General features: G+C 44.3%; 2 protein-coding genes across 5 annotated transcripts in view; both read left to right on the top strand.

Moving 5' to 3' along the window:
* The window catches only part of lingo3a (leucine rich repeat and Ig domain containing 3a), a 38,982-nt gene extending 33,271 nt beyond the window's left edge, over nucleotides 1-5,711 (top strand). For both annotated transcript variants that reach the window (XM_088314031.1, XM_088314033.1), the window contains one exon: nucleotides 3,328-5,711. In XM_088314031.1, the coding sequence (XP_088170157.1) occupies nucleotides 3,397-5,229 (1,833 nt within the window). In that variant the 5' untranslated portion in view covers nucleotides 3,328-3,396 and the 3' untranslated portion in view covers nucleotides 5,230-5,711. The remainder of the gene's footprint in view (nucleotides 1-3,327) is intronic.
* Nucleotides 5,712-11,242: 5,531 nt separating this feature from the next.
* Nucleotides 11,243-25,135, top strand: atp8b3 (ATPase phospholipid transporting 8B3). 3 transcript variants are annotated; one of them, XR_015846282.1, is made up of 28 exons: nucleotides 11,243-11,378; nucleotides 12,115-12,186; nucleotides 13,040-13,131; nucleotides 13,218-13,331; nucleotides 13,816-13,914; nucleotides 15,045-15,106; nucleotides 15,747-15,819; nucleotides 15,977-16,047; nucleotides 16,307-16,398; nucleotides 16,513-16,671; nucleotides 17,212-17,300; nucleotides 17,970-18,163; nucleotides 18,235-18,443; nucleotides 18,921-18,952; nucleotides 19,036-19,192; nucleotides 19,654-19,842; nucleotides 19,945-20,057; nucleotides 20,963-21,130; nucleotides 21,303-21,414; nucleotides 21,494-21,569; nucleotides 21,649-21,772; nucleotides 22,106-22,292; nucleotides 22,367-22,590; nucleotides 22,858-22,941; nucleotides 23,704-23,928; nucleotides 24,098-24,153; nucleotides 24,392-24,522; nucleotides 24,835-24,982. XR_015846282.1 is itself a non-coding variant. In XM_088312672.1 (28 exons), exons 2-28 carry the CDS (start codon nucleotides 12,162-12,164, stop codon nucleotides 24,934-24,936), a joined length of 3,342 nt encoding a protein of 1,113 aa, XP_088168798.1. In that variant the 5' UTR covers nucleotides 11,243-11,378; nucleotides 12,115-12,161; the 3' UTR covers nucleotides 24,937-25,135. The 3 variants fall into 3 exon arrangements, 2 of the variants coding, with proteins under 2 accessions (XP_088168798.1, XP_088168800.1); XM_088312672.1 differs by having other exon boundaries at nucleotides 24,015-24,153; nucleotides 24,835-25,135; XM_088312674.1 differs by lacking the exon at nucleotides 16,513-16,671 and having other exon boundaries at nucleotides 24,015-24,153; nucleotides 24,835-25,135.
* Nucleotides 25,136-26,184: the final 1,049 nt, after the last annotated feature.

Here is a 26,184-nt window from a genome sequence, read left to right as displayed (position 1 = left end):
TATTCTCTGCATGTTGCTGTTACAACTTTGTTTTGATTCAGTTCTTGTGTTGGATCACATTCAATGGTGCCGGTGTTCCTAATATTGTGACCCGTGAGGAGGAGAAGTACAGCGGGGAAGGAATTCAGTTTCCATCCTTCATTATCTGAGCCGCTTTTCCTCGCAAGGATCGCGGGGGAATTCAATTTAATTCGCATAATATCCCTCAAAATGTGTGAAAAGCCAACGCCATCTGTCTGTCGCCACCGGTCTCTGCGCACGCTGAGCGCAGGTAAATAGCCCTAAAAGCGCCGGCGTCATGAGCTCCAAAAGTCAACTCTCCGCCTCTGCGCCTTTAAGCTGTTTGGCAAACACGACTGTGAAATGAGAGCGGGAAAAGATCTAGACGAGGCGAAATCTGTGAAGAACAAATGAACAGCATGTGGGCTGACAGGTGGTTGGCGGCGGCAAAGACGTTCAGGTGGAGACGGCGCACAGATGCGGGCGGGCAATGTGTGAGCGCGTGAGCGCACGCTTGTGTGCGTTAGCTTGAGACTGCACGTGGGTGTGTGGATAATTTGGAGTGTGAGAGAGAAATGAGTGCGAATTTGTGTTTGTGGTGTTGGATTGTGTAATGTGGTGTCTAACATGTGAGAGTGCATTTGTGGCTGTGTGAAAAAGTGTGAGAGAGGCAGAGTGTGTCTGGAGTGAAACTGTCGGGTGTATTTGAGTGTAAAGTCGGGGGGAGAGAAAGAGACTGAAAAAAAGCTTTTGTTAAATTTTATTGTTTGGGTGTTTGAAAGAGAGATTGTTTGAAATGTGTGAGAGTGTCGAGCGATGTCTGAGGAAGCGGGTCGAGAGCAAGGGGCGTTTGTCTTGTTATGCCGTGTGTGTGTGCGTGTAATTCGGAGATGTGAGAGTATCGCGCTGAAATGAGTTGTTGAGATGCGTATGTGTGAGATTTTGTATGTGAGAGAAAGTGAATGAATCTTTTTGTGCGTTTGCACGTGCGTGTCTCGAGTTTGTTTGTGTGGTGTGAGACCGCGGCTGAGTGTCATGAAAATGTAGCAGGACAGACGACGGCCGCATGTGATCGGACGAACATGGTGAAGCAGCAAGTGGCTCATGATCAAAGCTTATTTTGAAGACCTTGTCGCAAATACCCGAACTTATTGCCGTTTCGAGGAGGCTTAATTTCCAGTTAAATTGTGAGAGCGGTTAAGTTTCGTGCGGCGTCCTGCGATGACAGTGAAGAACAGGCAAATCTGATTTGAATATCGCTATGGCAACATGAGTCGTACATCCAGTTGCTGTCGGTTCCGTCACGCCAAGAGAACTTTGCGTTCGTGATTAAACCGAGATTTCAAATGTCAACACGCGGAGAGTCGGTATTATGTGCAGGTTGTCCTCGGCTATCGGGCACCCGGAGGTCCGCGGGGCACGCTGAGCGACCGCCGCCAGATATGCTCTCGAAAGGCGACGGGGAAACTGGAGACATTTTAAGAATGCGGTGTCGTCGGGGGAAGGAGGGTGAGCGCGGCATTGTGGGTGGCGGGATGCCTCCCCAAAGTTCATCACATTATTACCAACACGTGAATGTCAGAATCTTATTACACGGCTTTTTTTTTTTTTTTTCACTCCAAAAACAAATGTCAGCTGCCTGCTCATGTCTAAGAAAAGGTTTGATGAAGCACAAGTAATAATCCGTCCGCCGGGGGTGAAAATATGGGAGGAAAATGTCACAGGTAATTATTGTGATGCTGAGGAGGAATCGGATTGTTTGTCTTGCAACTAAAATCTGAAAGTCAGATGGACATTTTCCAGTTTTACTGGAGTCCCAGCACCATCCCGTCATATCTTTTAAATGAATAATCGCGAGGGTTTTCGTCATTTTTCCTCGTATGACAATATCAAACGTGTTTGGTAATATTTCTCAGAGTCTCCCCGAGTTTGCGGTTGCCGTGACACAAAACCAACAACCGATGGATGGCTTCCAACAAAACCAGAAACGGCAAACTTCAATCACCAAAGCGGCACGGACGAAGTCGAAACAGCGGCAAAAACGCAACTAAGCATGATGGGAAAAAAGAGAGAGAGAGAAAACAAAAGCACGTGTCAGTTCCTCTCAGGCTTCGGTGCGGTCGCTCGGTCACCAGAATTTGAGTGACCGCTGACGTAACCTAATGTGTCAACCGGGACGGACGGGGCCTCGGGGCCCCCTCTGACCCGCCTCTCTTTCGTGTGGAAATGTTACTTGATAAGGCCGGCCGGTACTTTTACATGCTTAACATTTGCAATATTGATTTTGGTCAAAGATGAGAGGACAGAAAAACGAGGAAAAAAATGTTGCGTTCCTTGAATGTCGACGACCTTTGCAATTATCCCCGTGCTTCACAAGCCGGACAGCTCTCCCACTTCTTTTCATTCCACGCTGACTAATCTTCATCTCCGAGTCAGGTGAGATTGCAAATTACGTTAAAGGAGTTATTAAGCGGTCTGAAACGGCCTGATCATTTTCAACACCCGTTCGCTGTATCGTGTCAAACTTAGTCACGACCAGCCGAGTACAAAAAAAAAAAAAGAATGAGTTCAAAGCATTTGTGTCTATTTTTTTTGTCCTTCAACTCGGAGGCAGAAGGAGATTTTGACGGCCCTTCAACGGCTTTGACGCGTTCTTCCAAGTGTGTCTGGTGGTATTTCGGAAGACGTGCAAACATCAATGCAATGTCCAACGGATATAAAAGGAAGAGTTTGGAATTTTACGCGCCTCAGCTGGGATGCGTCGACTGTGATAGATCTCGGCTGACAAGCTTTGATCAGTGGCCTTTTCCCCCTTGAGCTATTTTCAAAGCGTAAACGGCCGACGACACGTCCCTGCTCTGGGAGGTCTCTTGGTGAAGCACTAAAGCGAGTGTTGTTGTTTTTTTAGATCAAATGTATACAAAACGGTATGAATTTGTCGGGTCAAAGCCAGCAAACGCCTGATTTTGGCCGGGCGGCAGACTTTGATTGACCGTCACATGAAATAGGTCGGAAGCTAACACGTAGCCGAGCTTCTTCTTCTCCGTTCTCGTCCACTCGTGGAGCTCCATGCCGCCTCTTGCAGGTCAGTCTTGGTACCACGATGGACACCTGTTTTGGAGGCGGAGACTAATGGTCGTCGGGGGAGATATTTCGTCTAATAAATCATTTTTCTTTGCCATCTTTTGGGTCTCTCTTCAACAGAGCTCGGCACAGGAGCCTTTTTTTTTTCTTTTCATTTTGTTTTCAGTTGAACCTCAGCAGAAGTCGGAACTCTTTTTGTGTTACCGGTTAACGAATTGAATGTTCTCCATCTCGTCTTCTCAGGTGTTGGGCCCGGTGATTGAAGCTCAGAGAGGAGGAGGAGGAGCGGGAGGAGAAAGCCGACGGTGTGCCATGGGGGTCCGTCTCCGACTGGATGCGGGTTGGCCCCTGCCGTTCTTCATCCTGCTGGCGATGCTCATCGTGCGGCCCACCCGGGGTCAAGTGTGTCCTCAGCGCTGCGAGTGCGTCACCAAGCTCAAGACCGTTTCCTGCCACGGTAAGCGACTCTCTGCGTTGCCTGACGGTATCCCACCGGACACCAAGATCCTGGACCTGAGTGCCAATAAGCTGCGCTGGGTGGAGCACGGCGACCTGCTCTCCTTTCCCAATGTGGAGAAGCTGGATCTCGGGGAGAACATGATCAGCGTCCTGGAACCAAATGGCTTTTCTAATCTCCAGAGCTTGCGCTCCCTTTCACTGAGGGGTAACCAGTTAAAACTGATCCCCATGGGGGCTTTCTCACACCTTTCCAACCTCACCTCTCTGGACCTAAGTGGGAATAAGCTTGTGATTCTTTTGGACTTTACTTTCCAAGACCTGAAGAATCTGAGGAAGCTGGAAGTTGGCGACAACCATCTGGTGTATATCTCCAACAAGGCCTTTTTGGGTCTGGTGGCACTGAAAGAGTTGACCATCGAGAGGTGCAACTTGACTTCTGTGTCCGGTCAGTCTTTGTCGTACCTTCACAACCTGGTCACCCTGCGGCTTCGCTACCTCGGCATCTCGACATTAGAGGACCAGAACTTTCGGAAACTGGGAAACCTGAAGGGCCTGGAGATCGATCACTGGCCCTTTTTGGAATACATCACCCCGAACAGCCTCCAGGGTCTCAACTTGTCATGGCTGAGCATCACGCACACGAACATCACTTCGGTGCCCACGTCGGCGCTTCGGAGCCTCTCCCACCTCACCGGCCTCAATCTCTCCTTCAATCCTATTTTGGTCCTGGAGTCTTGGTCGCTGCGAGACCTTCTCCGGCTGAAGGAGCTGCATCTGGTCAACACCAGGCTGGTGACCGTGCAGCCGTACGCCCTGGGCGGTCTCCGTCAAATCCGCCTGCTCAACCTCTCTACAAACAACTTGGTGACTCTGGAGGAGGGATCCTTCCAGTCGGTCAACACTCTGGAGACACTCCGTTTGGACGGCAACCCTCTGGCCTGCGACTGCCGCTTGCTTTGGATCCTTCAGCGGCGGAAGACGTTGAATTTTGACGGCGCCTCCCCGGTGTGCACCACGCCCTTGGAGGTGCAGGGGCGGGCTTTGGGCGCCTTCTCAGACTCAGCCCTCTTCGACCATTTCACCTGCCAGAAGCCGAAAATCCGCAACCGGAAACTCCAGCAAATATCGGCTCGCGAGGGGCAGGTGGTGTCCTTCGTTTGCAGGGCGGAGGGTGAGCCCACGCCGGTGATCTTCTGGATATCTCCGCAGCGGCGTCGCATTACTACGAAGAGCAGCGGCCGCTTGACGGTCTTAAAGGAGGGCACCTTGGAAATAAGGTATGCCCAGGTGATGGACACCGGAACCTACATCTGCATTGCCAGTAATGCCGGCGGGAACGACACGTACTTTGCCACACTCACAGTCAGCGGGCTGCCGCTCGATGCCGCCCTCCTGGCCAACCGCACCTACTACGCCGGGGACCTTAATGACACGAACCTGAACGACACAAGAGTTTTCCTAAAGTTCACTCTGGACCTGAAAACCATCCTCATCTCCACGGCGATGGGCTGCATCATGTTCCTGGGGGTGGTCCTCTTCTGTTTCATTCTGCTCTTTGTGTGGAGTCGCGGGAGAGGACAGCACAAAAATAATTTCTCCGTGGAATACTCCTTCAGAAAGGTGGACGGGCCAGCAACCAGCGGCGGGCAGGGCGGAGCCCGCAAGTTCAACATGAAGATGATTTGATTTCAACTTTTTTTTTTATTGCGACTTTGCTCATCCCTGACAGGAAATGAGGAGACCTGAAGGATGACTGCCTTGCTTGAGATCACTTAAGATGTGAATGTTAAGAGGACCCCCCCACACACACACACACTTAACAATCTTTTTATGTGCATTCACAGTACAAAATCATTCTATACATGCAGTAAAAAAAATTTTTTTCAACATAGTGAACTGCTTTATTTTCTAAATTATTAATTGATGAATTACTTAATTTATTTTAGAGCTGCTGCGGCTTATATACGGGTGTGCTTTATAGTCCGGAAATGATGGTCGATCATGTCATGGGTGCAGAAACTTGGGGTGGGGGAACTTATGTAAATGAACCCCTCTGTTAAGTTATGTCACAGTGCAGTCTGACTCTCCTGTGGACTCATTTCCCAAAATTGGCAGACAAAATATTTACCTATTTGATTTTACACTTGATGGGTGGCAAAGCACTCCAATCACTACGAGCAATCAAATCCTTAAGGCCTTAAGGCCTCGTCCGTAAAACCGGCCCTTAAAGTGTTGACTTGACGACAATATCAGAACGGATAAATGAAAATATAGTGTACAAAATGTACGATAATGTTTCCCGTTTGTTTTTGTCCTCGTGGCTTGTTTTATACCAACTGTTGCGCAATCACATTTGAACGTTCATTCTGCTGTGACGTTTCTTTCACAGCAGTGCTGTATCCCATACATTTCTCTCTCTCTTCCTCATCAAAGCGATCACGCTCCCGAGCTCATGGAGAGCGTGACCTTGTGCACTGGGACAAAGTGTTGTGATGAAAAGATGGACGAGAGCTCAGTGGGCCGTAATCTTGTTTCGATTGGAATGGGGTCGCGAGAGAAAATTGATGCTACTTTCCCAGAAACATTTCACTGGAAGTTCCGTTTTGGAATATTCAACTTTCCGTAGGAATGAATGGGGATTGACGTGCACATGGAACAACAAATAAAGTCGACACACTCCTGTTTATATTTTGTGATATTTAAAGAAATGATTGAAAACAAGATAAACCATCTTTAAGCCGGTCAATCTCATTAGATTTTCTTTTTAAAATTGTTTTGTAATTGGGACGTGACTTTAACAAGAGTTTGAATGTAATTGGTTAGCTCTAAACAAAGTGGCATCCTAGTTCTAAAAGGGTGAGCTTACGTGTAAAACAACACAACCTCATATCAGTTGTAGACTTCTCGAAGAAAAAAAAAAATTAAGTCCCTTGGCGTGTCAGCTATCGATCACCTTAATGGTGATTTTATTTTATTTTAATTAAAAAAAAATTATTTTTAAATATTCGAACCGGGGTATGTGGACTTTTTGCATCTTTAATTTTTGGGGGGGAATGCAAAAAAAAAAAAAACAGAAAGGTGCCCTGTTGCCAACTGTGTGTTGCAATTTTATTTATTTTTTTACACGGTTTAAATTTATGAAAACTAACCTTTTTAATTCCTAAACCATTACTTCTTGTCAAAGAAACATTATTAGGATGCAAACACTGATTCCAGTTTTTAATATTAACGGGCTCATTAATTTCCACTTGATCTAGTGTGAGAGGGGCTCAACCTGAAGCTTTTTTTCTCCATCTGGAACTTTCCATGCTTTCCCTTTAATCCACACTCCGTTGCTCTGCTGCCCTCTGCTGGTATCAGTTTGAACTGCTTTGGTACAAGTTTTACATTTGTGATTGCATTTTTTTTATTGTCATTTGTCGAAATCATGATGTAAATATTGAAACCACTGCCATTAGAAATTGTGCTGCTATTTTTAATGGTGGTGTTTTATATATATTAAATGAGGAAAAAAGAGCAAGCGCAGTGTTTATAAAGCATGCGATATGCTGTCCTGTTCAATGAAGCGTTTTTATTTCAGTTTTATTTGTTTTTTATATTTTCAAATATTCATGACACCTGTAACACTGTGATATGATTTTATTTCACATAAAAATTGGTTTTGGTCCAGTTTTAATATGTCCATCTGTACTAAAATTGACATTTTAGATTTATTCACTTAATGAGAAGAAGAAGTTATTGTTTATTTGCTGGGGGGGGGGTATCAAATAAATGACATTTTGTGAACAGACCAAATCTTTTTACTCCACGCTTTCATGCAAAAACAAACCGTTTTGCTCAAAACTACTTGAGCTTTGGTCCTTTTTCGTGGTGACCGCAAACGTGCGTAACGGCGACAGCATTTCGAGCCTGACATCTGCCAGCCGAGGAGATCGCAGTAGAGATTCTACGAAGACCCATGTGGCTCTTTTCATCACGACTGGAGTATCAAAGCGGTTGACAGCCGCAGGATGGGCTTTGCCTTGAGGGCTTTTGGTTGCTGTGGCTGTAGTCCCCGTGAGGAAACGGTCTTGGTGAATCTGGGAGGCGAACAGTCCACGTTGGGGTCTCCTGCTCTGCCCCTTGCACCTCCTCATTTGCAGGTGAGGGTTCGGGAAGCGACCTTTCAGGTGAGGCGAAGAGCCGGTTGGGGTACGTGCCAACCGGCGTGTACAAAAAGCCGCTCACGCTGTTGAAGGGATTGGTGGCGATAACGCGACCCGGTTGCGGGTGGAAGCTGTGGTTGTTGGCAGGGTAGAGATGGCCGAAGCGGTGTTGGATGGCCAAGAGTTGCGCGCGCAGCCAGATGTTCTCCTCCCTCAGGGCCAGGAGGTGGCGCTCCAGCATGAAGTCGTGCAGTCTCCTCTTATCGCGGGAACGCTTGGCCGCCTCGTTGTTCTTGTGGCGCTTCTGCCAGTAGGTGGCGTCCTTCTCGCCCTCCGGTGTGAACGTCCTCGTTCGCCGACCGCCTGGCCTGAGGACCGCGTTGCCCGCTGGGAATGCGGCGCTTGCCGGAAGTGACATGACCCAGACACGTACGAGGAACCTAAATTAAGAATTAGAAGTTGATTTATTGTAAATAACGTTTTTATATATACTACTGTTAAAAGATGGGGTTTTCTTTGAACAAAAATGTTTTGTTAAAACATTTTGCACTATTAATCATAAAATAATTGGTTTACTGCTAGCGTTTTTGGTAAACCATTTGGTAATTTATTGAAATTACTTAGTTCCAATAAATGTTCTTAGAAATTCAGTAAAAAAGTGAATTGTGCAAAAAAAAAGTAGAAATAGTAGCAAACTATGCAATTTAATTTATTCTACATACAACAAATTGGAGTATTTAGAGTCGTTTTTCAAATGTATTTTGTAAAATCATTGGTTTACTGCAATTGTATATATTTCCATATAAATTCAACGATTGGTTAACTGGTTCATTGCAAAGAAAACAAATTACACAAAAAATACCCTGGATTTAAAATGTACATTTATTAGCTTACATCTTTGGTTAATTAACTGTATTTGATCAAATACATGTTTAATTAAATTGAATTAAAAGAAATTTGGCTTCCATTTTTTTATGAGCTAAAATGACTTTCTGCTTCTACTCAACTTCATTTCTGGAACACTTTAAAACAAACAGCGCCACATACAAAGTCCTCGACATAGAGTAAAAATTAGTCATACAATAAAAAAGACAGTGACAAAAAAAAATAGCTTTTGGAATTTTTATGTGTCGTTCAGAAATATATCAGCCTTTTAACATAAACACAAACTGTCACATTTTAAACAAAAGTATGGTTATTTTACAATTTCATGATAAAATTTGACACTTTTTTAAAAACAAACATTTAATTAGATTGCTCATTCAGATTGTTCGGCATGCAAATGTTGAGAAATAATGTTTGTATATTTCTGTGTATATATATATATATATATATATATATATATATATATATATGTATATGTATATGTATATGTATATATATGTATATGTATATATATATATGTATATGTATATATATATATGTATATGTATATGTATATATATATATATATATATATGTATATATATATATATGTATATGTATATGTATATGTATATATATGTATATGTATATATATATATGTATATGTATATATATATATGTATATGTATATGTATATATATATATATATATATGTATATATATATATATGTATATGTATATGTATATATATATATATATATATATATATATGTATATGTATATATATATGTAGCTCAACCTCCTACAATATTGTTTTGACATTTTAAAAGAAATACAATTTTAGTTTGTAAGAGTTTTTTTCCAAATGTCATTTAACAAATTTAAATACATTTTTTACACAAAAACATTTTTTTCAATTGATTACCCTACCAATTATTCCATCCTTTATTCCTCTGCCCTAATTCATGGAAACTTTGAGCTGCCCATGTGGAATAAATATTTTTGACGTGCTTGATTTGAATCATTTTTTTTTTTCGTTAAAAAAATGACCTGGATTGGTTTCATGCTTTCGATAGGGGACAGTTACACTAACTAGCGGACAAATCGACAGTCCACATTGAATACTTTATTTAAACGAAAAGGTTTGCATTCATTTCTGTAAACATGTTTGACTAATAAATGCCTTTTCTGAATTTTTAATGTTTTGTTTGTGAAACTTTTTCGACTCATTTAAGGAATAGTTGTGTTTTGAGCGATTTGGAGTGGTTTGAAAATGGAATATCTTGTCCAACGTTGACACGTTTGAATTCAAAGGTGAATGGCACAAATAAAAGAAATGAAAAGATTTTTTTTTGGTCATTTGCAGACCTTTACTGCCACCTACTGGTACGACTTTTGACGCTGGTGTAATGTAACCACAGAAGGTTACCGCTGACGGAAAAGTGGGTTCCCAGTATAAGAATGCAAGTTGAACAGGAAACGGAACATTCCGCAACATGAATTGAGTCCCAGGATGTAAATTTTTGTGTAAATTCAACACATCCCATGGTGGAAACGAGCCTCCCCGACCGGGTGCGGCGGTCGGGCTAGAAGTGTTTTTTGCACAGTTACACCACATCCGACTTAAAGCGCGCAACCTCCCACATCATCAAAACCACAAAAGCCTGCTGTGCTCACACTTAGGTGACTGTTTTCTACAACTTTGTGTTATGTACATCAATATGAGGACACAAAGGTGTCAACGCACACTCACACACACGGACCGCAAGTGGCACTTTCAACGGATAATGCACACAAATCAAGGCAACGACCTCTTTTTGAATCGAATCTCCCTCCATTGTGACGTCACTACGGTACGTTCTCTTTCACTGTCACGTTTATTCACCAGTGGGCGCCAAATACTCACGCATGCGTGGATACTATTTTATTATTTTCAACCCAGAAATATTGTTTGCTTTTGTGTTTTCGATAAATATGAGGGAATTGCAAATTCAAAGAACTTATATAAAACGAAACAGAAGCAAAGTATGTTTGTCGCTCTCCGAGAAAAAGCATATCTTTAAAATGTGTGACTTCTTTTCCACAAACAACTACATTTATAGTAGAATTATTTGAGAAAATGCTAAATATTTGTACTCGAGAATGTTTGTGGTTCTGTGCTGTGAAAAAAAAAAACCCTCCATATTTTGGGAGTTTTATTTTTTCCGTGTGTGTGTGTGAGTGTTTTTTGGTGTATTAACCCACTAAAAATGGTTTGGTTGTGTTTTTGGTTATACCCCCAAAAATATTTTCCATTACATTTCCATATTTTTAATGCAATCAAATGTAAAATAATAGCCTATTTTTTCTTTGTGTTTTGGATGCCAAGAAAAAAAATCCATATTTGGAGATGCACATTCTTTCCAATGGTCAGCCACTCCATTTTTTTAAGGCAGGCTCGCGCTTTGCGAATTCAAACACAGCTGCTGAGCCACTGACCGCAAAGCTTTGTGTTTTGCACTTAACACACACCTGAAAGATGATCCACCCCACCCCCCTATTGTGTTATGATCCAGTATCGCACTCCCAGAGAAATTTGAGTTCAAATGAAGAATTAATATTTGAAAAGAGCTTTTTCTCACGACTATTTTGTGCTTTTACTTCGACAACAACAAGAGCAGGCTCCCCACTCCCTATTTGCTCTGTTCCCAAGTGTCGTGTTGGTGAGGACATCCAACGTGATGCAGGACACACCTGGGAGTGATTTGGGCGTGGACGTGTTACATCACTTCAGAAAGAAGGAAAATGTGAGACAAGAAGCCTGCAAACGATGGCCGTGCTGAGCAGGTAAGTGTCATCTCTGATCTTTTTTTTGTTTCACAAACAGAATTTAAGACGAGTGTGGCTTTGCTAACGAGGAACTTGGTATTTATTATTCGGAGGAAAATAGCAAAATAGTCACTTGACTGTTTTATTTATCACCTGTCTGAACGGCGTGAGTTTGTGCCCAAAGATGTAAAAAAATGTATTCAAGTCTTGTTGTAGTTAATTTGCGGCAATATTTCAACAACAAAAAATCTGGGCAAAAAAAAATTCCCAGTTTTGCTTCAACAATATGTTTCATTTTGGGATTGTGTGGTACCTTCATTTAAAATTGACACAACTTCCTTGTCGGATTTTTTTCCTTTCTCAGGTTACTAGCAAAAATGAGGGTTACTTCCCAGCAACGGCACATAGTGAACCCGAATTTTTTTTTAACGCTGTTAATTGCGATTACCAGTTAAAAATTATAATAATAATTCCACCTTGTGTATTTAACCAAACCAGAAAACTTACAAAAGTCTGCTACCTGCTAATAAACATTTCAAAACACATTTTTCTACTCCAAAACTTAAAAATAAAAGCATCAAATTCAATACGACTCCAAGTTTAGTTTGCTGTGATTTCCAAGTTGACTTTTGCCACCCTCGCCATTCGAATGTGCAGCAATTTACAAACCTTTACTGTCAAGTGTCGCCATGGTAACGCGATGTAATGAGTGACAAGATAACTGAGTCAAAAGGTGTCTTTTGTGTCCTGGCAGGAGTACGTGCTGTACACTTTCATAAACAGATCATCAACCTCCTCGTCATGGATAAGGACAGCGCAGAATCCGGTAGGTCTGATTTATTTATTTTTTTTTTTTAACTCAACTCTTTTAGGTTTGGAGTTTTTGAATCCAGGTTTTTTTTTTAAGTACCCTTTATATTGTAATCTTCATGCCAAGTTGACTGCCTTGCACGCCACTTAATGCCATTGGATTTCTTTCTTTCTTTTTATTTCGACTGAGCTGTAGAAAGGAATTTAAGCAAATGTATTTTAGCTGATGTGCACGGTTTGCACGAACAAAAGAGACGAGCGAATATGGAGCCACGACGTATTCACAGCGCTTCACCTTTTCCGCATTTTGCTACGCTAACCTCATTCCAAAAGAGAATATTTTTCCGTCTCAATATTCTACGAACAACTCACACATGAAAAAAATGTGAGCTGCAAAAAGTAGAATATGATGAATCCACCCCGAACTAGAACTAAAGTGTGTTGCTGTTGACTAAAAACGCCTGCATCTCCAAAGTGGAGCTCCAAGTAATTCTTTATCGACACGCGGGAGACTTTTGACCCGTTGTGCTTCCCAACAAGCAAATATTTGTGCAACTCTAGATGAGAAAATGTGTGAGAGCGCTGGAAATGCCGCATGCATGCACGGGTGTCAGATTGTTGTGACGTGTCACAATCATGTCACAACTTTTGATTGGCCCGATACCAAAGACGGAAAAAGTCGTTCATTTCGGCTCACGCACTTGCATTTGAGTCCAACTGGTTTCGGGCAACCCCGTGTTTCTGCGGCTCACGTTTCCTCCGCTCATTAGTGGCTTCCTTGTGGCGGAGAATGGTCGAGCCCCCCCGAGAGATGCTGGCATGTGAACACGCGTGACGATGTTATGACATGAGTTCCCGTTTTGTCCCAGGTCTCACGTGGCAGGTGCGGGCCAACCAACGTTGCTATCACAAGCGCCAGCAGAAGAAATCCTTCCTGGGCTTTCGTTGGGGGCGGAGCTCGGTGAGTGGCGGCTCCCTCACCCGGGGGCGCGCTCAGATCGAAGAGAGGATTTGAACTAAGTCTTGATTTCTTTTCCGTGTTGCCAGGACAACCAAGTGCGCAGCTATAAGTACTCGGTCCTCACCTTCCTGCCGCTGACGCTTTTTGAGCAGTTCCAGCGCGCTGCCAATGTCTACTTCCTCTTCATGATGGCGTTGCAAGTCAGTTTTTTGCTCCCCTCCGGGGCCTGCCACCTTCTCATTCCGATCGTTTTCATTGACGGTCTCGACTGGAAAAAATGTATTGCTTTGGTGCCACAGCAACCCAAAATTGAAATGGGTCGCAAAATCTTTTTTTCGTTTGTCTTGTCAGGCACAGAACTCTTCCGCTACATATTATTCTCTTAAAAAAAAAAAAGAATGGTTATTATTATTGCAGTTTTCTTAGTCTTCTTTGTGTGTCTGTATTATACTCCCCCTAGTGGCCAAGTTATGCATACCAAAAAAATGTGCAATTTAATCATGAAGTAGTAACTATTCATTCTCCAAACTATTTATCCTCACATTCTATTTGAATTTTTATGATCTATTTTAGACAGTCGATATTAACAAGTGCACTTTTTCAAATAAAATAACACACTGCAACGTATTTTGTTTGAGTGAGCATCCACATCCGCTTGTTTGTGCTTGCGTGTCTTTCTCCCAGTGCGTCCCCATCATCTCATCCCTCCAGTGGTACATCTCCATCATCCCGCTGCTCCTCATTTTGTCAGTGAGAGGCGGGAAGGACCTCATTAACGATATGGTGAGACCGCCGCTCTCTCCGTCCCTCAGGCCGGGCCCGAGCCTCTCACGGCCCGCCGCGTCCTCCGACGCACCATCGACGCTATCTGAAGAGTCGCCATAGGAGCCTCACGCATGAGCGTTTACACACTCTCCTTTGTCGTCCTCATTGACTCCTCGTCCTCTCCTCATTGACTGAAACCAGTCGTCCCGGTAGCATTAATTCCCCCGCTCTGTCATGAAAGCTTTTCCCTCCTAAACGCCACGGTGATGTTTTGCATGCGCAACTCTCTGGTTAAGTGCACCCCTGAGTTACGGTCGTTAACTGCTGAAACGCTCGCTTGACCCCTCTCTATTGACTGGTCATTTAGAAAAGGGTGTAAATCTTCCGACCGGTGTCACCGCTCGGGGACAACGTAATGACGTCTCCGCTTTCTGCCATGGACACCTTCACTCACTGCCTCGCCAAATACTTTCGTCCTGTTTGAAATCCTTTAAACCTGAGGCATGTAACTGTTAAAATAAAATTCATTTTCACCTCGGCCACAATAGGAGATGACACAAAGTTGATTGAGCTTATCAGCTTCTCTAAAATCTTGCGGAATTTTTCACGTCATCCGTTTACATTGACATGCTGCCCCACTGCATGGCGCGCTGAAAACGACGTAGCAGAAATGATTAAATTTGCCTAGCAACAGAGCGTTTGTCCTTTGTGCTAAAAATGGCGGCATATCCCACAATCCCATGCGTTTGACCACAGCGGTAGACTATCTTGATTAGCTAACGCGGTGCTTCCCAAATAGTGGGGCGGGCCTTCCTGGGGGGCCACGGTGCGATGCTGAGGGGGTCACGTGTGAACCTGGGCAACGTGCTCTTTTTTCGCCGTGTAATTGCAACTCCACTCCACTAGACGGCAGTGGCGCTCTCCTCGCCCATTGTGCGTGGCGAGTATTAACTCTACGGTGTAGGTTTGAATGCTGTAATTTATAATTGCGACCGAGAGTGGGTGTTGGGGGGCGTAACATAAAAAAATGGAGAAGCACTGAGCTGAGCTAACGCGACGAGTAGTATTTAGGGGACTTTGGCAATCTGTACGGATGGAGACTTCAAAACTTGCAACTTCCTGGTCATCACTTGCTTTCGTGTTTCCAGGGAAGGAGACGCAGCGACTCGGAGGTGAACGCGCGACCGTGTGACTTGCTCGTCTCCCAGCGGTGAGCGCAAAGACGGGAGGGTGTGAGCAGATGTTTCTGATGAACTCAAATGAAATGTAAATGAGGGAAAATTTGGATTCTCCCCATGGTGCCCGTTTAGCAAAAAACCATCAAGTGATCTCTCAGCATGTCATTTTCTTGTTGTTGAATCTTTTTAATGCAATTGAATTCAAGGGGGAGTTCGCTCGTTTTGGAGAATGCTGCGAAGAATCAATAAATCGTAAATGTTCATAGCAACAGAAAACAATAAGTCAGATGCAGCTGTTATGGTGTTTCATAAATATTAGGTAGGGTGAATGCTGAGAGACAGGCATTAAACGAAACAATATATATTATAATATGTTATTTAACGCTGGCATCCAAGTTATTGTTTTCATCTGATGTGGAAGTTTAAGATTTATGTGAATGCTGACAAGCATTACCATAAATGCTATTAAGTGTGTGTGGGGGGGCAAGGGGGGGGGGGGGGCACACACTCACACGTTCAGACATTCAAACAGATGATTTATGCAAAAAAATGTATGGAATGCTGAGAGGCAAGCATTTTCATGATCTGTTGTTGATGTTTTCACCATCTCTCCGCATTCCTGTGATATTTTTGAGGGAGAAGCGAATGATTCATTGGCGTCGTGTGTTCCAGCTTCAATACGGCGCAGTGGAAGGATCTGTGCGTGGGAGATATCGTGCGCGTCCACAAAGATCAAACCATTCCTGTGAGCTGCTCAAGTTAGCATTTTTTGCAAAACGATGACAGCGTTTTAGAATAATGCGCAAAAGTTATCTTGATCGACATGGACGCATCTTCTTTGGTTGCACCGTTGGATTTAATTTTTAATTAATTGTAATTATTTTCCTCCACTTCATTGGCAGGCCGATGTTGTGCTCCTTTGCAGCTCCGAGCCACACAGTCTGTCCTACGTGGAAACGGCTGACATTGATGGGTGAGACTTTTCTAGATGTGCACGGGTTTGAGGTTCTGGCTTCGGATGTTAGATCTCTGTCGTCATGGCAACCAATCGAATGTAATTCGCAAAGCAGACACACAGCCACCTCAAGCGATCCAGGGTGCAACCCTCGCCCAAAGTCAGCTGTGATAGGTCCCGCTCGTGAGGAAAATGGATGTTCGGATGATTGTAGGAACAAAATAAAAAAACAAAACAATAATAATAATGTTGGCATGCATAATTTCTACTCATGCAGCGAGACGAACCTGAAGTGCCGACAGGCTCTCACGGCGACGCACGCCCACTTGACATCAGAACCTTCAGACTGCTTGCTCGCCAACTTTGACGGTGAAACTTTTTTTTTTTTAAATAAATATTTGTCTATTTGTGCCCTGCCATTGAGTGGCGACCATTCCGGACTGTACGTCGCCTCTTGCCTGAAATCAGCTGGGCTTTTCCCAGGCGTGGTGTTCTGCGAGGAACCCGATGACGGCATGTACGTCTTCAGGGGGCAGCTGCACTGGAGAGGCGAGCGTTTCCCGCTGCATAGCGAGCACCTCCTCCTCAGGGGCACCGTCCTCCGAAACACACGGATGGCCTACGGCTTGGTCATTTACACCGGTACGATTCGACTCATTTCAAGAAATGTTGAAGGAATCTTCAAAATGTCTGTGGGAGGCGACCACGACGAGAGCGCGAGCCAAAATGTCCTTTGCTCACCTTCTGTTGTGGCTTCAAAGACAAATTCTGTTGAATACATTAGACGCTTGATTATGGATCGTGCCTTTGAAATGTGGCTCATCTAACCATCTCCCGGGTCCGCTCGCACGCTCGTGTGGTCTTTTAAGTGATCATTGATCGGATATTACCGGACCGGGCGGGAGGTGTCGCGGATCTCGCCGCCATGACCCTTTCAGTTCGAGGGAAGCAGATTTCTACGTTAAAATCCTCCGCCGATGACTTCCGCACCATTTTGGCATCCATTGTCAGTCTGTCAGAAAGTATGTATGGAAACAAGTTTGTTGTTTTTGCAAGTGAGGGCACTTCTCGGTCGGTTTTCACCTTTGTGCAGCAAGGTCATCCTGCTCAAGGGCACATCAGCGGCCGTCTGCCCGGTCGAGGCGGGGCTTGAACTTTTGCTCTCGTAATTATCCGACCCAGGTGCCGACACGAAGATCCTGAGGAACTGCGGGAAAGTACGGCCAAAGAGAACTCGCTTGGAGAATAGTCTCAACAGAGCCGTGATAGGGGTGAGTGCTGCACTTTTTTAATCACGTCCGATACTTATTCATTTTGCTCTTACTTAGTGATACATTTAAAGATTGTTACTCGCTTACATGTACGCATCACACTGAACCCGTCCGATATTTTCCGGATGTTCTTTTTTTTTTTTTTTTCTTTGAGTCTGAAAGTATGATTTGAGCAAAGATTAGAGCAGTGGCGGGCCGTACATTTTGCGCTTCGTCATTCCGTAAAGTCCGACTTCAATAAATTCCCTCATATTAGCATCATTTATGACTCCACGGCTGGACAAATAATATACCGAAAGACACTTACGCGCTGCTGAGTGAGTGTTGGACGACCTCGCTTCCCTCGAAAGGTCCGTCTTGAAAATGGCCGCGCAAGTGTATCAGCAATTTAAGCCACACTTTTCCCTCCTTCGGTGGTTTAAAAAAATCAAGAATATATTTTAGATTTTCAACTTTCTATCAACTGTTAAAAAAAAAAAACTTGAGACACAGAACAGATGCCCGCACGATTTTATCTGAAGGCCTCGGACGACTAGTGCGTATTACTGGTATTATGAAATCTGCCTGGCAACACGAGCGAGCTGAATTCTGATTGGATAAACGCTCTAAACTTAATATCTAGTTCCCCGACCGACATTTTCACAGAGTTGTTGTGTTTGGGTTCCACAGATAATGTTGTTTTTGGCGCTGGCGGTGCTTCTTCTGGCCATCGGCTGCGGGGTGTTCACAAGCCGGGTCACGATGCGTTCCGAATTTCTGTCCGCTCTGGTTATCAACGGTGACCCGGTCTACACGGGCTTCCTGGTCTACTGGAGCTACTTCATGCTGCTCAGCCCGGCCGTGCCCATCATGCTTTATGTCACGTCAGTTCTAACATGCTGTGATGTGCCGTGCTGGTGTGGATTGTCATCTTGCTGATTTTGTGCGTGCGCAGCTTTGAGATGATCCACACATTCCACAGCAAGTTTATTAATTGGGATTTGGAGATGTACTGGTCTCAGGCAGATTGCCCAGCGCATGCCCGGAACACTTCCCTGTGTGAAGAGTTGGGTCAAGTGGAATACTTGCTGAGTGACAAAACTGGAACGTTAACCCAAAACCGTCTGCTCTTCAGGCAGTGCTGCATAGCTGGCGAGATCTACGGTAGCGTTTCTCCTTTTTTTTCTATATTGACAGTTGCGAGGCCATCTTACAACCGTAATGCAGGGGTGTCTAAACTTTTGCTTCTGAGGGCAACATACAGAAAAAGTACAAAGCATCACATTTGCATTCTTCAGTTTTTATTTGATACGTTTAATTGTTGGGACGATTTGAAAGCAAATAATCCCCGATCGGAAGCAGAACTACTAGAAGCTGGACACAACATTTCGAGTATTTTTCTCAAGGTATTTCACTGCCAGCCGAGTTAAAAAAAAAAAAAAAAAAAAAGGATCTTTGACGTCTTTATCCGTCAATGGCAGTGAATGAGTTAATATGCGTGGAGAATGGCGTAAAATGTTCATGTTCATTTCAAGGATTCCCCACGACTGGGAATGTGAGGGTCTGTTCAGCTTCTGTTCCTACTGGACCCGTCTTTGGGTGGAACCTATGGATTTATTCTTTCATTTTTAACTCCAACAGGTGATTCATCAGCGAGGGCAGAGGACATCGAGGTACCGCGTGCAAGATACAGCTAGCGTGACGTCATTTGGGTGATAAACTCATCCCGTCTTTCGTCATGCGTTTGCATGGACAGCCGATGGACCTCACCTGGAATCCGTTCTCTCGCGGCGGTCTGTTCATGTGGGCCCCCGCCCTGGTGGAGCGTCTCCGAGCGCAACCGTGTCCGAATGTCAGGCCATTCTTCACCGCCCTGACCGTGTGTCACTCTGTCATGGCCCAGTGGAAAGAAGGTGGGAGCAAGTATATGCTTTACAAGTTTCTCAAGACGCCAGCCTTCGATTGGCTGATTTTGCTTCTTCGATTGGGAGCAAAAATTTCAGTCGCCAGCAAATTTCACAACGAGAAGAAACTTGGTCGAAGGTGAACAGTTCCTCAAAAATAGGTCAAGTGCTTGCGTCAAGCTGTTTTTGTGGATTTTTCTTTCGCCGATAGAGAGGCTCTATAGTTCAGAAAATAAGCTGAATAAATATTCATTTATTTATTTATTTTTATTCCATCAAAGACTTACTGCGGCTTCTAAACAGGTGCGCTTTATGGTCTGGAAGTTGCCGTACTTTTTACACAGCATCACTGCCATTATCATAGTCCTTAAATAAGTCTGCGAGCGTAACGGTACGTGGAATGTGCGTTGCCCACCGATATGCTCAACCGAGCTATTTTTTATGCTATTCTGCTTCTCCTTCCCTCTCAGATGCTCTTCTTTACCAAGCAGCGTCTCCCGATGAGGAGGCTCTAGTCGCGGCCGCCAGAGAGCTGGGCTGGGTCTTCCTGTCCAGAACACGAGACGAAATGGTTGTCTCCGAGATGGGTGTCACGCGTCACTATAAGCTGCTGGCATTGCTTGACTTCAGCAGCGAGAGACGACGGATGTCGGTGTTGGGTGAGGGACTCAATCTTCTCAAGACTCATCCTCCCGCTTTCAACTGCTCTTTTTTTTTTTTGCTCTCCATGGTTTGCTGTTTTTTGTTTTTCGTTGATGCAGTCCGAGAGCCGGAGGGGGCTTTAAAATTGTACTGTAAGGGAGCTGACATCGTGATAATGGAGCGGCTGCAGAGGGACTGTCCACATCAAGAACGCACTGAACAAGCCCTGGAGGTACGCACGCACACAACAAGAGTTCGACTTGCACAAGATTTAGTTCTCTGAGTGCCCCAACGGAGATTTCGACTGCCCATTATTTTTAAGATAATGATTAGAATCCATTTGTCTGCCTGTGTCTCTGTCCACGACCTCAAAATTGCGTTTGACCGCCTGCGCCTCAAATTAGACCTGCTTTTGACGAGTCTACTCTCCGTCACCAAATTTTGCAGGTGCGCTGGGGGTTGAAGCAGAAACGTCCACTGAGACCAAATTCACAAACATGCTGAACTAAATTATCCTTCCTGCATGAAAATGCCAATGCGGCCGCTTTTTGGCCGAGTGCAGATGGCTTTCTTTCAACAAATTATCTGATGCGTCAGGGGCGAGGCTTCTTCATACCGGCATGCCGAGATGGGCACAACACGCTATGCTAGACTTGCGCTGGCACGGAAATTACTAGAAGACGCGCCTGCATACAAGCCGCAACAACTGTTTTTGTAAAAAAAAAAAAAACACACACACACAAGCTGCAGTTTTATATGTTGATTTGCTAATTAAAACACAACAAACCCAAGATAAAAAAACAAATTGAGATTTATTTAGCCTATTTTCTGACCTATAGAGCGCCCCTAGTGGTGAAAGAAAAATCCACATGAAAAGCTGCACCGTTGCATGAGCCGCATGGTTCAAAATCTAGGAAAAGAGTACGGTATACGCTACTCCCATTTTTACACCGAGCGCGCAGGCTTCAGTTTACCGTTTTAGGGTCCTTTAGTTTCAGACTTGGTGAAGCAGCATGTGGCTAAAAGGTTTACATCGACCAACATGGCTTTCGACCAGCGAGTCAAACAGTCATGTTTCTGATTGATCCACCTTGGAGGTCTTCGCTCATCCTGATGGCTCTGAATATCTTTTCCCAGATTTTTTCCCGGGCCTGTCTGAGGACCTTGTGCATCGCCGTTCGATCCGTTTCCGAGTCGTCGTGGGAGCAGTGGCGTAAAACTCTTGCTCGTGCTGCGGCCATGGCAACCTTCGACCGCAACGCCTTGCTGGAGAAGCTCTATGATGAGATGGAGCGAGATCTCCAGGTGCGGTCGCTATGAATTGTTTTGTTGCTTTTAATGCTTTTAATTAAATAATGTTTTCTTTTTCATTTTCAAAAACATTGATGTGATTTTTCAGAGGTCAGGTCTTTCTGTGATGATGCAGAACCACTTTAACACCCGCAGCGAAATAAAGTACAACTTTGATGATCCGTAGCTTTTAGGGGTTACGGCCATCGAGGACCGACTTCAGGAAGGCGTTCCCGAGACGATTTCTCTCCTTAGACATGCTGGGATTAAAATATGGGTTCTTACCGGGGACAAAAAAGGTACGCCAACACCAAGTATGCAAAATGCATGGCAGAACAGAATTCACGCCCACATTTTCTAATTGTTTCTCCTCTCAAGAGACGGCAGTCAACATTGGATATGCTTGCCAACTACTGGATGCGGACACGAGATTACTGGAATGGCAGGAGTTGAGGTCAACCATGAGGAGAATAAGGGCAAACGTGGGCACACGAATGCAACATATTCCTAATTTTTGTGCGTTTGACTCCCAGGCAGATCCTCCAGTCTCCAGACCCTGAGGGCCATTTCAATAAAATCAGACAGACAGAAGTGTGGGCGCTTGAAAAGGACAAGGCTGCTTTACAGACTGCTGTTGTCCTGACGGGTCCTGAGCTGGTAAAGCACTACAACCGCAAATACCACACTTTGGTTCATGCCACAAGAATCAACAAGTGACAATTTGTAACCAAAAAAAAATAAAGTCAAGTCACCATCGTGTGATCTAAAAATCAGTTGATCGATGAAAGACCCCTGTGGAACGCCACAATTTTGTCGCGACAGTCAGGCGTCTGTTTACGAGGGAGTTCCGTTCCAATGACGGCAGCAGAACCAGTATTTATACTTGAAAGTGACGCCGTGAAGTCATTTGGACTGAAACTATTTGTATGAAAAACAACCAAATGAAAAGCAGTAACCATAAATTGCCGTCCACCTGGTGTTTGTCTCCAGACAGAATTTGACCAGAGACCAGAGTGGGGCGCCAAGTTCATGAGCCTAGCCCGACAGTGTCGGACGGTGTTGTGCTGTCGGGTAACACCCGGACAAAAGGCGGACATTGTTATTTTGCTCAGGAAGCACACCAGTTCGATCACCTTGTCCATCGGAGATGGCGCCAACGATGTGAACATGATCAAGAGTGAGTCGGCCGTCCAAAACCAGAATCCTGTTTTTTTTTTTTCAACGTTGAATTGTGTTTATTGTCCACTTTAGCGGCTCACGTCGGCGTGGGACTGACGGGAGTGGAGGGAGGTCAAGCGGTGCAGAACGCAGACTTTTCATTGTCCCGTTTCAGATTCCTGCAGCGGCTGCTGCTCGTCCACGGGCGCTGGTCGTATCGGCGCATCTCCCTGTTCCTGCGCTACTTCCTGTTCAAGACCTGCAGCTTTGCGCTGGTGCACTTGTGGTTCGGCCTCTTCAACGGCTACAGCGCTCAGGTCGGGAACCCACGCGGGTGTGCGCGGTGAAAATGTAGTTTTAATTTGGTGAAATATCGTGAGCAGATGAGTTGCAATTCGCCGCTCTCAAGTCGGGGAGTCGTTCGCCGTATTTACTGTCTATTTAAAAAAATTGGCAGAGTCAACGAACAAATTACGACTGAGTCCAAAAATCTTATTCAAAGTTGGAAACGTCCCACATGAAGGATTCTAAATCCGATTTTTGCATAGCGCTAACGTTGAAAATGTCTCTCTTGTGTCTCGCAGTCTTTGTATGAGACGTGGTTCATTGCCTTTTACACGACCTTCTACACGTCAGTCCCGATTTCGTTTGTGGCCATCTTTGAAAAGGTGAGAAATTTGGCTTTTTTTTTTGTGTCTACTTTTCATACCACGAATAATTATCTTAAGAATATTCTCTAGATGATGACTCTGTATGAAGGACACTTAAGCAGCATTAAACAAATTCAACTAAAATTCTCAGCAGGAATCCTCCTAAAATAAATCTGCATCTGCTAAATGTGAGTCATCACATGCCCAAACCCGAAAAATTTGTGATCATGCCGCAGGCGCTCGGTATGACCCGATTAGCTCCTTGTCTAGATTAGCAACCTTTGGGTTGAGGTTAATAATGCAATGTCTCGTGTTTGTGGTTACACATTGTTGGGTGGAAAAAGTGAAGTCGACAAAGTTTAGGAAGGTTAATTTGCAGCTAAACGGTGGACGGTGTTTTTGAAATCTGCTCCTGTCCACGATTTGCATTTCCTACAAAACTTTCCAGCGCCTTCCATTTCAATTCACTACATTACAGCAGCTACGACGACTTTGGTTATTTATTTTTCTTGATTGCTACTTGCTAACATTCGCCTGAAACTGTTTTATTGGTCAAGTCTCGGCTAGCACCCATTTTTAAACGGTAGTTCTACTTGGCTAACCTTGAGCTAATATCCACATAAACTCTTGGTGCATTTTTGCTAGCGGCTAACTAACATTAGCATTAGCTTTTAGCTAGCTATTGTTTTTTGGATTTGCTGTTATCTCACTTTTACGTTCGCTTGAGCGCTCGCCCCAAACACACACGAGCTATCTTTTGTGTTTGTAACGCACTTGTAGGACGTGAGTGCCGAGAACAGCCTCAGATGGCCGCAGTTGTACAAGTGTGGCCAGCGGCAGGAGCTTTCCGGGCCCTTGGTGTTGTTTTCATCACTCTTCTACGCCCTCTACGCTTCACTTGTTCTCTTCTTCATTCCGTGCGGCGTCTACTACAACACGGCCGTCGACTACCAGACCATGGCGGTCACGGTGTCCATGGCGGCCGTATTTTCTGCCAACATCGAGGTCAGCGTTGCACGCAAAGAATGGAACGCCGCGATTGTAATTTTGCTTGACCTCATCTCGAGACGACATTGGTTGTCTTCCGTCAGATGGTGCTGTTGACCAGACACTGGACAAAGTTCAATATTGGAGCCGTGTGCGTTTCTTTGATGCTCTACTTTATCTGCTCCAGGATCACACACAGCAAGTTCCTGTTCCAGAGAGCACCAGCCGATTATTTATTTTATGGTACGCTAATTTCGAAGGGGGCATGTTAGGGAAAAGTAATTTGCTCGAACACTAAACTGGAAAACTAAGACTAAAGCTAACACTAAAACTAAACTGCAACTATTTTGGAAAAAATCTAAAACGAATAAAAACTAACGAAATTTAAAAAACAATTTTCCGACAGCCCTTGATCTATTTTTCTGTATTCAACGGATGGACTGAATTGCGTGGCTTGACCGTTTCTGGGCTTTTTCTTCAGGTGCATCCGACGAGGCGTTTAGCGATCCAGTGGTGTGGCTCACGGCTCTGCTCGCCGCCTGTACGGCCGTGTTGCCTTCAATGACCTTCTTTGCCCTCAACATCATCCGAACGGTCCACGATCAACATAAGGTGAGATTCTTGCATCATACTTTCGACATGAAACGCTTCACTCGAATATGAAATTATTTCGCGGTGCTTTGATTGATCGTTTTCAGCAAAGAATAAGGCCAAGAATTCCAAGTGACAATCGTTCCTGTCATGCAATAGTGGAAATGGAATGTGAACAACTGAAAATACATCTTTTATAACAAAGTAATTTCATGAAAATGAAGTTGATGTTTGACGTAGTGAACTCTGATTGACTGATGTTTGGCAATCCGACACATTTTGCTTCAACATTTGCCTAAGCCACATGCTTGTCTTTCCCGGGATGTGATGTAGGTCCACAGCATGCCGCCAAAGCTCGTGGAACTGAGGTCACAGATGAAAAGGAAGACTTCTCTCTGCAGTTCTTCATTTGCCATCACTCAAGGACCGGTCTGAAGCACAAGAATGGCCACGAACAAACAATACAGTGGTGGAACTTGGCTACGAACCACGAAGAAGCCAAGACATTTCTGCTGACCTTTGAGAAGACAAATGCTGCAACAATGTAGAGCAGTTTCAGTTCATTTTCTGTTGCGCTCGCACTCGTATTTACACAAGTGTTTTCTAATAAACTGTAGAATTTGCGGACAGTGAATTGTCTTCGGCCTAAGAATCAAATGGATATGTTTTATAGATTTTTATAGATAGATTTTTACATATATTTATATGTATGTATATATATATATAACTATTTATATATATATATATATATATATATATGTGTGTGCGTATATCTATATATCGTGGTGTTTCCTTCGTTGCGATGCATGCTTGTGTGTTGTGCACACTCCACGTTCACGGTGATTGGTGGTGTCACAGGGGGGCGTGGTCTTTATTATTAGTAGGTGCACACACCTGTGGGTAATCTTTTGTTTTGTTTGGATCGTGTGGTGGCGTAAGCATGGGGAAGAAACCTTTTGCTGGACGTAAAAATCAGCGTAAAACATCGTCCAAATCATGAAGGAAAGCAAACGTGAGCGCACATGTGGAATGGACTTGGGGGTGAAACAAACGTCGAACGTCGGCCAACTCGTGTTTCGGAGAGAGAGCTGATCAGTCCAAGAGAGCGACCTTGAATGGCAAATTGAAGTAAGTGCCTGTCATTTTCCTTCGCTATGGATGCGTCTCGAGAAACAGTCAAGATCGCAATGATGCAATCGTTGGGATGCGCGTCATCAATGTTTCAACTCCCCTCGTCTTAGTCTGCCGTGACGTCATTTTAGTTGGACGCCACAATATGTAAATGTGTGTACATACGAACACAAAAAAACAATGACAACAAGGCCTTTGTTTTACAATCGTTTTATTTTGTTAATTTGAAAACACGCAAATTTACCCATATTATCCTTTTTAAGTTGTTGTTTTTCTGCAACAGTTATTTTCCCCTTTCCATTTTCAAAGTCTCAACAAGAGCGAAACTTAAAAAAAAAATAAAAAAAAAAGTCCTCCACAAGCTCTCCGGCTTCTGCAGTGGGAGGAGGGGAAGAAGAGGCTCTCTGAGCAGACGTTTGCACGTTGGCAGATCCCTCGTCTACTCGGCGTGTGTGTGCGTGTATTGTGTTTGCACTTTTAGATCACGTGACCCGTAGAGCAGCATGGAGAGCTGAACATTGTCTTCTCGGTTTGCTCGGCCGATTGTCGTAC

The sequence above is a fragment of the Idiotropiscis lumnitzeri genome, chromosome 13 (genome assembly GCF_059441095.1).
Source record: "Idiotropiscis lumnitzeri isolate Australia: NSW breed Sydney's pygmy pipehorse chromosome 13, RoL_Ilum_1.0, whole genome shotgun sequence".
Taxonomy (NCBI): Eukaryota; Metazoa; Chordata; class Actinopteri; order Syngnathiformes; family Syngnathidae; genus Idiotropiscis; species Idiotropiscis lumnitzeri.
This window is presented reverse-complemented; position numbering and strand designations above follow the sequence as displayed.

What these genes read in the sequence shown, in the direction of transcription:
- atp8b3 (XM_088312672.1), top strand. Translation starts at nt 12,162, where the DNA reads ATGGATAAGGACAGCGCAGAATCCG. An exon ending in CCCATCATGCTTTATGTCAC is followed by an intron (nt 18,164 to 18,234) that starts GTCAGTTCTAAC and finishes GTGCGTGCGCAG; the next exon opens with CTTTGAGATGATCCACACAT. An exon ending in TCTTACCGGGGACAAAAAAG is followed by an intron (nt 21,415 to 21,493) that starts GTACGCCAACAC and finishes TCTCCTCTCAAG; the next exon opens with AGACGGCAGTCAACATTGGA.